At 34.2% G+C, this 13,718-nt stretch overlaps 1 protein-coding gene across 49 annotated transcripts in view; it reads right to left on the bottom strand.

Moving 5' to 3' along the window:
• Positions 1 to 13,718, bottom strand: part of RIMS2 (regulating synaptic membrane exocytosis 2) — a 572,997-nt gene that overhangs the window by 120,529 nt on the left and 438,750 nt on the right. For 14 of the 49 annotated variants that reach the window (XM_070481448.1, XM_070481450.1, XM_070481439.1 and 11 more), the window contains 2 exons: positions 13,403 to 13,575; positions 12,289 to 12,540 (listed from right to left, as the gene is read on the bottom strand). The exons of 23 other annotated variants lie outside the window; for them this stretch is intronic. In XM_070481448.1, the coding sequence (XP_070337549.1) occupies positions 12,289 to 12,540; positions 13,403 to 13,575 (425 nt within the window). The remainder of the gene's footprint in view (positions 1 to 12,288; positions 12,541 to 13,402; positions 13,576 to 13,718) is intronic. 12 more of the 49 variants (XM_044743842.2, XM_070481457.1, XM_070481453.1 and 9 more) reach the window with 1 other exon arrangement.

The raw sequence follows: 13,718 nt of genomic DNA, 5'->3' as shown, positions 1-13,718 counted from the left end.
AGCTAATTTTCAACAAGGGAGTCAAGAACATACAATGGAGAAAGGAAAGTCTCTTCAATAAATGGTGGTGGGAAAACTGGACCATCACATGCAAAAGAATGAAAGTGGACCATTATCTTATACCATACACAGAAATTAACTCAAAATTACAAAGACCTGAATGTAAGACCTGAACTCATGAACCTTCTAGAAGAAAACACAGGCAATATGCTCTTCAACATCGGTCTTAGCAGCATATTTTCAAATACCATGTCTGACTGGGCAAGGGAAACAACAGAAAAAGTAAACAAATGGAACTATACCAAACTAAAAAATCGTCTGCACAGCAAAGGAAACCATCAACAAAATTAAAAGACAACCTAAGAATTGGGAGAAGATATATGCAAACCATACACCTGATAAGGAGATAATATACAAAATATATAAAGAATTCACACAGCTCAACAACAAAAAAACTAACAACCCAGTTAAAAATTGAGCAGGGCTGGCCCAGTGGCATAGTGGTTAAATTTGTGCACTCTGCTTTGGTGGCTTGGGGTTCGTGTGTTCAGATCCTGGGCACAGACCTAGCATTGCTTGTCAAGCCATGCTGTGGCAGCATCCCACAAAAAGTAAAGGAAGATTGGCACAGATGTTAGCTCAGCAGAAATCTTCCTCAAGCAAAAAGAGGAAGATTGGCAACAGATGTTACCTCAGGTCCAATCTTCTTCCCAAAAAAAAGTTCAAAGGATCTGAACAGACATTTCCCCAAAGAAGATATACAGACGGCCAACAGGCACATGCAAAGATGCTCAATATCACTAATTATCAGGGAAATACAAGTCAAAATTACAATGAGATATCACCTTACATCTGTCAGAATAGCTATAATTAACGAGACAGGAAATAACAAGTGTTGGAGAGGATGTGGAGAAAAGGGAATGCTCATACACTACTGATGAGAATCCAAACTGGTGCAGCTGCTATGGAGAACAGTGTGGAGATTCCTCAAAAAACTGAGAGTAAAGAACTACCATATAATCCAGCTATTCCACTGGGGGGTGTATATCAAAGAACATGAATGCATAAAGATAAATGCACCCCTATGTTCGTCACAGCATTATTCACAATAGCCAAGAGTTGGAAGCAACGTAGGTGCCCATCAAGGGACGAATGGATAAAGATGATGTGGTATATATGCACAACGGAATACTACTCAGCCATAAAAAAGTATGAAATCTGGCCATTTGTGACAACATGGATGGACCTTGAGGGTTTACACTAAGCGAAATAAATCAGGAAGAAAGTTAAATACCATATGATCTCACTCACATATAGAAGATAAAAACAACAACAAACAAATACATAGAGACAGAGATTGGATTGGTGCTTACTATAGGGGAAGGGGCACTGGGGGGAGTGTGAAAGGGATGATTAGGCACATGTGTAAGGTGATGGATTGTAATTAGTCTTTGGGTGGTGAACTTGATATAGTCTACCCAGAAATTGAAATATAACGATGTACACCCAAAATTTATATAATGTTATAAACCAATGTTACTGCAATAAAATAAAAAATAAAATAATAAAATAAAAAAATAATAAAGATAATGTAAGGAGTGTAGTATTCAGCATTTAATAAACACTTCATAAATTGTCACTATTGTCAAAAAAACCCACACGATTTTATTATGAGACTTCTCAGAGCGCTGATGTATGCCATGAATCTTGAAGGATGTGTAGTAGTTCCCAAATTTATTGACCATAAAAACATTTATTTTTAAGCATCAGCTCATGGGATTAATTTTCTGGAAATAGACTTAGAAAGCACTGATTTAAAATTTCAATTTTGTTATTTCTAAGTATTCATACTTCATATTCTTTTTTTTTTTTTTGAGGAAGATTAGCCCTGAGTTAACTGCTGCCAACCTTCCTCTTTTTGCTGAGGAAGACTGGCCCTGAGCTAACATCTGTGCCAATCTTCCTCTACTTTATGTGGGACACCTACCACAGCATGGCTTGCCAAGCGGTGCCATGTCTGCACTCAGGATCTGAACTGGTGAACCCCGGGGCTGCCAAAGTGGAATGTGTGAACTTAACTGGTGCACCACCGGGCTGGCCCCTTATACTTCATATTCTTACCTCACTGATTAATTTTAGCTAGCGATCCTTTCAGATTTACATGGCAGAAAGATTAAAAGGAACAGGAGAACCTAAAAGTGCAATATATATAATGTTTTAATTATTGTATTTTTTATATTTTAAAAGTGTCATGCTTGGTTTGCATCAGAGTTAAGATCAACTGTTTAACAAAGCTTCTCAAATATGTTCTTAAGCTATTAATTCAGAAAAAGACTATTTAATGGTTAGAGGTATAAGAAATCATGAATTTTCTTCTGAGAATGTTTTCCTAGCTCCTACAATGCTGATACAGTCATTTGTCTGTTCTGGTCTCAGTTTATTTATTCTAAAGGCATTCTATAGTGAAGTAGGAAGAACACTGAACTTTGATGTCTAAAGGTATGATTTCTATCAATATTTTGGCACTTAAATTATTTAATATTGGGCAATTTAGATAACCTCTTATAACTTCAATTTTCCATACACCTGCACTTCAAAGTTAGTAGAGAGTTCTAAACGATATATTCAGCGGTTCATTAACACGTTTTACAAAGGGGAAATATTATTATTGAATCAGCATGTTACAATTACTTTTTACACTTTCGCTTTATATTGTAATCACTGATTTACTTCTCTCTGTCCTCTCTAGACTTTCAGCTCTTTGAGGGAAGGGACTCGGTCTTGTTAACCACTATTCTGCCTGTTTTAGCATAGGATCTGGCATACGGAAAATGTGCAAAAAGACCTGCTGAGTAAATGAAGGTAATATAAGGAATAAAACAATTTTAATTCCAAAACCATTAAAGGTCAACCACATCAAACTATGAAACAAACCTTATAAACATTTTCCAGAATCTCTACCATCTTACTTTGCAAAAGTATCTTATAATGAAATATTTTTGGTATTTCAGAAATTATTTTCTCTTGTACAAAATATAAGATGGATCTATCTTATTCTGAATTGCCATATGGCAAAATTTTATAGGAAACTTTCTAGGAAATATGCAATTCTAAAAAGCTAACAGAAGGTGAGAATTTTATAAATTAATTTTCCCTTTTCTTTCTTTATCCATCTCTACCATTTACCAAATGCTTATCATGTGCCAGGAATGGTGTTGAGAGCTTTAAAGATATAATCTTATTGAATTTTCATGACAACCCTGTGAGAAAGTTATTATTATCCCCACTATATAGATTAAAAAAGTGGTTTTTATTTGCCCCAGTTTACATGGTTAGGAACTGGGAGAACCAGGATTCAAGCCAGTTCTGTCTGAATCTAGAGCTAACTTTTAACCGTTATGCTATATTATCTCTCATGCATGTTTCTGGAGGACTTAGGCATTATTTATTACATCACTAAAAATAAATTTTGGATGATGATAAGTGATATTATGCTTACTATGAGTCAGTGTAACATGGCATCAAGATCTTATTCACAACTTTGCAAAGCAAGCCAGACAAAGCCCGAGTGTGCCAGACTGGAAGGCTAAGTCTCTAAACATGACAAGCAGACCACATAAGGCAGTAATTCATCCTCTATGATAAACAGTAAAACAAAGTTGGTTAATTCATAGCGTCCTGAAAATACACAGTTGTCTTCAGACACCTTCAATATTAAATCCTGTTTATCACCTATTCAAAATATTTTGAAAGTCTCAGCACACTGATTTACAAATTTTATTTTTGCCATCCCCAAATAATCATCATTATTTAATATGTAAAAATCCTGTATGAAGTCTAACAAGGGTGGGAGAAAAGCATATAAGAAAAGATAATAAAAGAGTTCATTACGCAGTATCTAAAGATTAGACAAACACATACCAACTTAATGTGCCCCAAAATAATAGTGTAAAATGAATTCTAAAATCCTATTGAAAGGTACAAAGATGAGAGAAATTACTATTCATCATACATCAAATCAGAAAACCAACCAACCAACCAAATCTTTCCTAAATGGAATATGTGTGGGTCATAAAACAAATTCCTATGAAGTAAATTCCACTGATTTCTGAAATAAATGGGAGGTTTATTTTCATTGGAAAAAAATGACCTTCTGGACTATTCAAAAACTTTTGTCAAAGAAGATTGAGATGAGCATAACTGGGTATTGCCCCATGCCAGAAGCACTATGTTGGAAGCTCTTCACACCTTTAAACCTTCACTGTTTTATTACAATCTCACTTATTCATATATTCACACACAAACTTTTATTGACTGCCTACTATATGTGAGGTATTGTCGATATGGAAGTTAAGATAATAAAAAGATAAAAATGATAGATACCCTATCTTCAAAAGGCCAACTAATGGTCAACCATGGTAGATTAAACATAGACTCAAGTAACCATATCGCAGGGTTCTGAGAAAAATGAGTGCCCCAAGAGAAACTGTTAGTGTAAAAGAATATTAGAGAAATAGTGAAAGAAGAGAAGAGAAGGTGTTTATAGGAATTTATATTTGACTTGAGCATTGAAGGATGGGTAGGTACTCTACTCATAAAGAGAAAGAAAAAAACTACACTTTAGGCCCAGGAATCAATGTGAACATGCATACAAAAGAATAAATGCAAGAGCCTGCAAGGAGAAGGGTCAGCATGTGTGAGAGACGCAAGTCGAGATCAGGCTAAAAAATAAAGACTGGAATTGTGTCATTAAAGTTCTAAACTGTCATTAAGGTTCAGGCCAGATGTTTGTGAATTTTGTTTTCCTGACTTCGCTTCTCTAAGATTAGATCCCATTTTTCTACATGCAGAATCAGAATTTGAAAATGAAGCCATACTACAGTAGTACTGCACAATATTAATATAATGGCATTTAACCCAATAATACTCATGCATGAAAATTCTTTGACTTCAAACTTGACCTTACTTTTATTTCTATAAAAACAAAACTTCTATATGTTAAATTTGTTCATTATGAGGGATACTTGTAGTTCTATTAGGAGTCACTGGTCAGAACAGTGCATTTAGTTTAGAATAATAGCTGTAGATTAATTGTCCTTATTGGCTTGTAAAAATAAATATTGAATATGATGGAAGCTACTGTAGCAGTTTTTTCTACTACTATTATTTTGTACAGTAGAAGTCATTCCAATTGAACTATTTCTCTACTTTCATACTAAACTTATTTTACTCTCTAACGTACAACCAGTGGGGAAATTCATAATTCAGCATAATTCACATTTATGCTTTTCTAAACATTTATTTGTAATAAATTTGTATAAATATAAATGTATATGTATGTATATAGGCTGGCCCCGTGGCCGAGTGGTTAAGTTTGTGCACTCTGCTGCAGGCGGCCCAGTGTTTCGTTGGTTCGAATCCTGGGCGCGGACATGGCACTGCTCATCAGACCACGCTGAGGCAGCGTCCCACATGCCACAACTAGAAGGACCCACAACCAAGAATATACAACTATGTAACGGGGGGCTTTGGGGAGAAAAAGGAAAAAATAAAATTTTTTAAAAAAAATGTATATGTATGTATAAATGTAAATATATATATCATTTGTATAAGTATGAATTTTACCCATTATAGCAGACAAGTCTATAGAAACATTATTTACCTATATATTGATCAAGAGTGGTAATACCAGAAAACAAAAGTTCAATATATAAATGAATGCTGATAGACATTTTAAATATATATAATCCTAAATTGCTATTTTATCCATAATGAAATTGGTTCATCAAAACAAATGAATCTGTGCAGGCATCTCTGAATAAGATTTTCTGTTTGATAACAGGATAGAATAAGTCACTACAGAAATACAAATTAACAGAAATTGCTAATAATGATTACATTACAAGGTCAATTAAATTGTATGTCCTTTAAAATTTATGTAAGATGTGGGTGGGAGTAAACTTTAATTAACACTGATCTCCAATTTCATGTCAAAGAATATATCAATGTGGTATTGAAATAGAAATACTACGAGTTTGCTGGAAAGACCACCCTGAAAGTGCGATGACACCAACAGCACAGTGAAAGCCACTTGGCTCTATTACAAAGTTATACCCTTACTACTCATTCTTAACCCTTTTTTCTTCAATGAAACACTCAATCTATGTCTCGCCTTAACAAAACCTGGTGCTGCCTTAAACACACTGCTTCCCCTGAAGTCCTCTCCAGTCACATGTACTTATCCTTCTTCACAGGCTGTATATTTCTGACTACTGGTTACTTTTCCTTGAATATTTCTCTTCTACTTTTCTTTAAAAGTTTAAATTTCTTTACAGCTTATGATTTTTGGCTATGCCAACATAAACTTCTCCTTTTTTCCCCCTTTCTTCCTATCATCTGATGACCTCATGGTCCCTGACTTATTCACTGAGCTGGCTTAGTCTTCTTTTCAATTCTCAATCTATCATAATCCTATGAGACTTAAGTATTCATTAAGAAGACTAACCAACTGCTCCATAATGCCAAAACCTACATATCTCCAGTTAGTTTCATATTTATTCTTTTCATTCACTCTTCTCTAATCGTTCCAATACCCACCCATGTCTTAGAATTTGTCAACTAATGGAACAGCTCCACAACAAAATCTTAAATTTCAATGCCATACACTAAGTAAAATCTCTTACCCTCCACACCCTCTCCCTTGTTCACTGCTGGTGGCAGTGCAAACTGGTGCAGCCACTATGGAAAGCAGTTTGGAGTATCCTCAGAAAATTAAGGATAGATCTACCATATGATCCAGCTATTCCACTGCTGGGTATTTATCCAAAGAACTTGAAAACACAAAGGCATAAAGATACTCGCACCCCTATGTTCATTGCAGCATTATACACAATAGCCAAGACTTGGAAGCAACCTAGGTGCCCATCAAGGGACAAATGGATAAAGAAGATGTGGTATTTATACACGATGGACTACTACTCAGCCATAAGAAATGACGAAATCCAGCCATTTGTGACAACATGGATGGACCTTGAGGGTATTAGGCTGAGTGAAACAAGTCAGACGGAGAAAGTCAAATACCATATGATCTCACTCATAAGTAGAAGATAAAAACGACAAAAAAAAAAAAACCAGCATTGGAGATTGGACTGATGGTTACCATTGGGGAAGGGGGGAGGGGGGAGGGCAAAAGGGGTGATTAGGGTCACATGTGAGGGGATGCACTATAATTAGTGTTCGGGTGGTGAACATGATGTAATGTATACAGAATTTGAAATATGATGTACATCCGAAAAAAATAAAAATTAAAAAAAAAATACAATCAAAAAAAAAATCTCTTACCCTTCCAGCACCCTAACCTTGCCTTTTCACTTTATCATACAGTTTTACAATTCTTGGATTTTTTTCTATATTCTCCTACTCTATCAGTTCCTCTCTGAACTTTTCTTCCTTCTTATCTAGCATTGACATTTACACAAGCATCCTCAATTTGTTTCCAGTGGTATTTTTCTAACAACCCTATCCAACAAAACTCCCACTCACAACAAATGTTACTATCTGACTTCTCTGTTTTGACACTTGGATTGGCTAAGTGCCGCTAGAAAACATCACTCTGATCTTCCACGTTGGTGTGTCTCAAAGTCGTTCATCTCCAACCCTCACATGGATTTACGAAAGTATTCATTAGCCCTTTAATTTATCCTTGATCAGCTACTTTTCCTATTTTCTTCAGTGGTTATTCCAAATCTTCAGATCAAACATCTAATTCAAATTCCAAACTCTTATATTATTGCCTCTTATGTGTTTGAGAAAATTAAGGCCATCAGGCAGTGACAACAAACTCCCCAATTCCCTGTCTAACAAATAACTATTTTCATATCCGTCTTTCCTCTGGTTTGAGTCAATCCATCTACCTATGCTTCCGATGCCAATCCTTCCTCTATCTTCAGGTTCTCACGCTAGTAGCTATGACTTCACAGTACTCTATCTTCAAATGTTCCTTCTCTTCAAACCACATACACGATTAAATCTCAAATCTCCCACTTTCAGTGGCCCCATATAGAGACTGTGAAGTCACAAAAACACTCTACCACACATGGAAAATAATATGATGGAGAATCAATATTTAATCAAGTAATTTTCCTAAATTTTTATGAGAATAGCCCATCTAGTTATTAACTGAAAACCTTCAATATATAAGGAAAGTTCACAGTTTTAGGCAACAATTATATTTACGTGCAAAGGATAAATGTCGGACTGTAAAAAAAGGAAAGAAAATCATCACTTTTTCTTGAGAAAAAGTGTGTTTTATTCATCATTAGTACCCTGGTGATGTTAAAAAATGTATGCAAGAATTAAAAAAAGAGAGAGAGATGAGTGAACATTTTAGGGAAAGGTGGCTCTTAAAGAGTACTGGAATAGAAGAAAAGATGTTTGACAAACTAAACCCTAAACAAAACATCTTTTGCATTTTATCACCACTATTCTCACAATATTTACTGAAGAAGCACCAGAGATTATAAAGTTCTTTTTTTGCTTTTTACAGACTTTATTTTGAGCATTTTAAAAAATATGTAATTCACATAGCATAAAATTCATCCTTTTAAAGAATACAATTCACAAATAAACTACTTCAGAGAAATTGACTACTCATTTTTTATGATATCATATTGAACTCAGATTTATGGGTTATTATTTTTAAAAATAAGAATTGCTACTAAACTAATCTTCATAAGAGATAGCTTAAATTATGGAAGTAGAAATAGGGTTATGGAGACAGACATATTTCAGTGATAAGCATTAGAAGCAATAAGACTTGGTGATTAGAGGGAGGGAATTGTACTCAGTGGAGAAGGACTAGTAAAAAGTGATGCCCACGTTTCTGGTTTGGGCAAGTGTGAGGATACGTTTGCCATGCGCTGAAGAAGAGAGCACAGAAGGAGAAGCAGGTTATTAATTTTAGTTGTTTGTTCGGTGAGGGGTATGATGAATTACTTTTACATGCTGAGTTTGCTATGTCCCTGGGACAGACAAGAATACATATGATGTATGCATCAAGCTATATTGCATAGTCATGAAAATGTGTTTTCACATTTTAACTCTGATCTAAAACTAATTTGTTAGCAGCAATAAATATTTCATTAACAATTACTCAGCTTGCCTTTCTAAAGATTATAGAAACAGTTTTGCTAGATAATTCAGCTGGCTTACACCTCTTAAAAACAGCTATTCGTGAAAATTTGAACTGATGTCATCGTTTTCCTTTAAAAATTTTCCTTACTCAAGGACATTCTCTTTAAAAAGAGAAGTTATAATTCCATAGCATTTATAGAAATTCATGAGAACTAAAAATTTATAGAGAATAAGTTTCTTATATATTTTCTTTCGTCTTATGTGTCCAGAACAGAAGCTGGAAGAAGGAATGAGTCTAGTTTGATCTCAAAGCTACCAACATTATTGGTTTCAACAAAACTGTACTTTTCAGTATTCGTTTTTTCTATTTTCCATTGTGGATTTGCTTAAGCTCTCCCCTTTCTGCGCCAAATTCTTCTGTCAAATATCCTTGTAAATTTGTTTAGGTATCTTGATAACAGTTTTTGGAAGTGGAGCTCTCCTTAAACATCCATCCACACAAAGCTAAGAAACTGCTTCACTCTCAGGCTTAGAGTTTGGAAACGTTAATTTCGTTTCTAACCCCAGTTCTTAGTACAGTGCCTGAGAAACCTTCTAAGTAAATATTGGTTGAATGAACGACTTCTCCTTTCTGGGCCAGCTTACCATATAATTTGGTATATAATCAGGAAATGTAAATAGATATAAAATTTAAAATACACACATATAGAGAGTGAGAAAAAATATTTTAAAGGGCAAATGTAATTTTGCATTTTCTAGAGTTTACCATATCATCATTAATGATATAGGAGCATTTTACCAGACCTACATATGTGTGTAAATATAAATAGTTAAATATGAATATATTATTTATTAATCAACATAGAAAAAATACTATATTCAAATACTTAATGAACTTTTTTGAATTTACTTTTTGCTAGTCATTTTCTACTTGTGCATTTAGAAGACATACTTTGATGTAACTTACTGTAACTCAAACAACATAATTCTGTATCACACAAATGAGATCCAATTACTGTAATGAAAAGAGCAACTATAAGGGATTTTGTTCATTATAGTCACTGTGTTAATTTTAGGTACTAGCATTGCTACAAATGCTTAAAATCTGAAGTCAGAAATTTTTTTTCATTTATAAAACTTGGATTACAAGTGAAAAGCATAAAATGTCTATGGTATCTCATGGAATAAAATTATTTCCAGTAATTCTGTTATAAGCATATAAGTTGTTTTTAGTGTTTAATCTATGATTGTGTTAATCAACTACCAAGAAAAAGGTTACTGGTAGTAATCAGACATATTTTCTCTCAGAATAAAGATTGTTAGTTTTACTCTAAGAAATGAAAGCAAATTCAAGATCCTATGTTGCAATAATTAGTTAGTGACACCAACATTTTCTTCAACAAATAATTGCAGTTGACACTTCTTGCCATGTTATGAAATATATATTCCCTGGAGAGATCAGCCTGGCCTTCTTTAGTTTACAGTTCCAGAAGTATTCTTATTGCTACTTAAGCTAAGCAGAGTGCCTTGATGACTCAAATTGCTAGGAATATACCATCTTTCCCTCTCCCTGTAAAATAATGTGTTCTTTTCCTGAAGAACATAATGAAGAAAGTAATATTAAAAACTGGGAACTTAAGGTTATAATCTGCTCTAAACCTCTGTCCACCAAGTCGGGGATGCTGGCGTAGGCTTTGGGCTCCAGGCAAACACCAATGGACTCATGTGCTCTCATTTATATACAGTAGATACAAAAGAAAACACATTAGGGACACATTTTGTTCTGCTTTTGGAAGAAAGGAAACTCTATGTCTCTTTCCAAGGAAAGCTTGGAAACCTTTTCTTTGTGAATTAATGATGAAATGATCCTATGCCCAACAAGCAAAAAAAAAAATTGTCTTTATTAATAAGCTAATATAATTATCGACAGTTAGAGTTAGATAGATAATGAAAATAGACTTGAACTTACTAGTTTAAATTAAAATCACAAAATATGCCTAACTTAAGGTTCATCTTTAGGTTTAAAGTCTGTTATACAGGAACTTTCATAGAGCACAGATACATTAAACACACCAACCTCAGACAAAAAGTGAGGTATCAGAGACTAAACCACTGAATTGTATATCCAAGGGATAAACATCTGTCCCAATTATCTTTCTCATTAATTATGAGTAAACCACAAACTGAGATTGGGTTTAGATATAATAATGCAAAATTTGGCTTATAATAGGGTATGCCTATCAAGCAGACTTTGTACTGACACAAAATCAAATTCTGGACTATTAGAAAACACAATTCCTACAAAATGTACAGGATTTGCAATTCTCCATCTCAGATAAATGTAATTAGAGAAATTTCATCTCCTCAGGCAGAAGGATGAAGTCCTTCTGCACACTTGTGCTGATTTGACTTTCATACAGATTTACTTAGAGTCTTATGTTATGAAAATGAAAACATACCTGTTTTTATGCCTTGCTGCTTGTGTTTTTCCCTGTCTTTCTCTGTTCAAATTTCCTTCTCTGGCAGTTTCTCTAGCTAAGTGGATTTCAAGAGGTGCCTAACCCAATACGTTTACCCATATGAAGCCCTGGGGCACCTACCCTTTGCTTTCAGAGTATCAAAGAGCACTGTTGCTGCTTCCCGATCTTCCTCAGCACTCAAAAGTGCACTAGAACCCACCAGAAAACTAAGAGGCAAGGGAGCCAGAGACTGAATAAAGCTTACTTTTTGCTAGCTATTTCGCTATTTATTTTTAAAATTCATTTCCAGTATGTAATATTTCTTATAAAGTAGGCTAAATTTTTTCAGCCCCTTCAGAACCTCATTTTAAAGGTTTTGACTCTACAAATGGGGAAGATATACAGTAATTCATGCTAAAGGAACTAAAGAGAAATTTAAGTTGGATTCAGCTGATCATAAAGAACTTGAAAACCATATCAGACTCTCAGAGGTACTGGATAAAATTAAGGATAATATTGTAGATAAATAAATCAATCTATTTGATAATTTGCCAACACATTAATTAGTTGCATTAGAAGCTAAATAGATAAAACACAAGAAAACAAACCAAATGTAAATGGCAAAATAGTTTTTAGGAGTAGGGAAAAAAGACTACATTACTAATGGGAAATGTCTACAAAAATAAGCATATTTTACCTGTCATCATCTTGTGAGAATCGTCTTTGCAAATCCTTTTTATCCCACTGTTCCTTTTCTTTCCCTTGCTCAGGTACGTCTTGTGTTTTTCCCTCGTCTCCTGACTCTCTGGATCTCTCTTTATTACACGTTTTTGTAATCTCTTTCTCTTCCCCATTCTCATCAGTTCTCTCTTCCTTTACCTCTTCCTCCTCATGAACTATCTCTTCATGCTGATCCCCTTCTTTCCCTCCCTCTGCTATTCCCTTTGGCCTTTGAAAGCAACACAAATTGAAGGCATGCAAATAAACACAAAAGAGAAAGAAAAAGTCAAGAAAAAATGCATAAGAAATTAAACAGAAAGGTAATGAGAACTACTAAAACATAAATAAAATTTACATCTTTTAAACATTGAAAACTTTTTTCCAGTTATACCAGAGAAGCAGTGGATAAGCAACACTTAACCATAATTGTTTTTAAGTTGTATTTTCCTGTTACAAAACTTGCATGGAAAATAGTTGTGGTCTTTCCATTATAGACTTTTTGATCCAATAGGAGTGAAAAAATAATCTATCTCAAGTGCCCATAAAATCTATAGGTCATGTGATAAATGTAAATTATACTGACATATATTAGATTTAGAAATTTTCTTGAGAAGCTGAGGACTTTTTCCACACACTTATAAAAGTTCCAGGAGGATGGAAGAACATCCTACTAAAAAAGCAATATTCTTATGTTTTCTGAATCACTGAAATGTATTCAGCTAGCAAAATAAACCCTCCAAAATATTATTTTTCACATTGCTTGGAACATTAAGTAATTCAAATCTTCACTAAACTACTAGTTTAATTTCAGTAAATATATAATAACAGAATTACGTTTTAAATAGCAAACATGAAAAAATAACTAACGACTATTTCAAGTAATCTAGTAAGGAAATCGTTATTTCTATAAAACTTTTCTGTGTAAGAAGTTTGAAATGCAGATCAAAATAAAATAAAAAGTAATATATACCAGAGTTCTTATTGACATATATTAACTTTTTAGAAATAAAGGCTTTCATGTTTATCTATGAAAAATAAAGACCTCCTAAAACATATTTAGAAGAACTTCCTACTCAAGTCCCCTCACTCACCTGATTTTCTTGTTTCCTCTTGGCCGTTCTGATTGGACAGACATGTAGCTTGTGCTGCTGAAACGAGAAGCACTACTAGTCCTTGAAACCGCAGATATATCACTTACATCACTGTCCGAAGATTTAGTGGAAATATTATCTGCCCCTCTATGAGGATCCCATCCTGATCGATACTGTTAACAGATTGACAAATACGCAGAAGTTGTCAGTATTACCACACAAAGCAATTATGAACTTCTCCTATTTCAGCACTTTAATTGTCCACAGAGGATACTGCAAAACCCCACTCAGTTGCATATAAAACAAAAGTGAATGG

Source organism: Equus asinus, chromosome 12 (genome assembly GCF_041296235.1).
Source record: "Equus asinus isolate D_3611 breed Donkey chromosome 12, EquAss-T2T_v2, whole genome shotgun sequence".
Taxonomy (NCBI): Eukaryota; Metazoa; Chordata; class Mammalia; order Perissodactyla; family Equidae; genus Equus; species Equus asinus.
The sequence above is the reverse complement of the archived record's forward strand: the minus strand, read 5'-3'. Positions and strand labels throughout refer to the sequence as shown.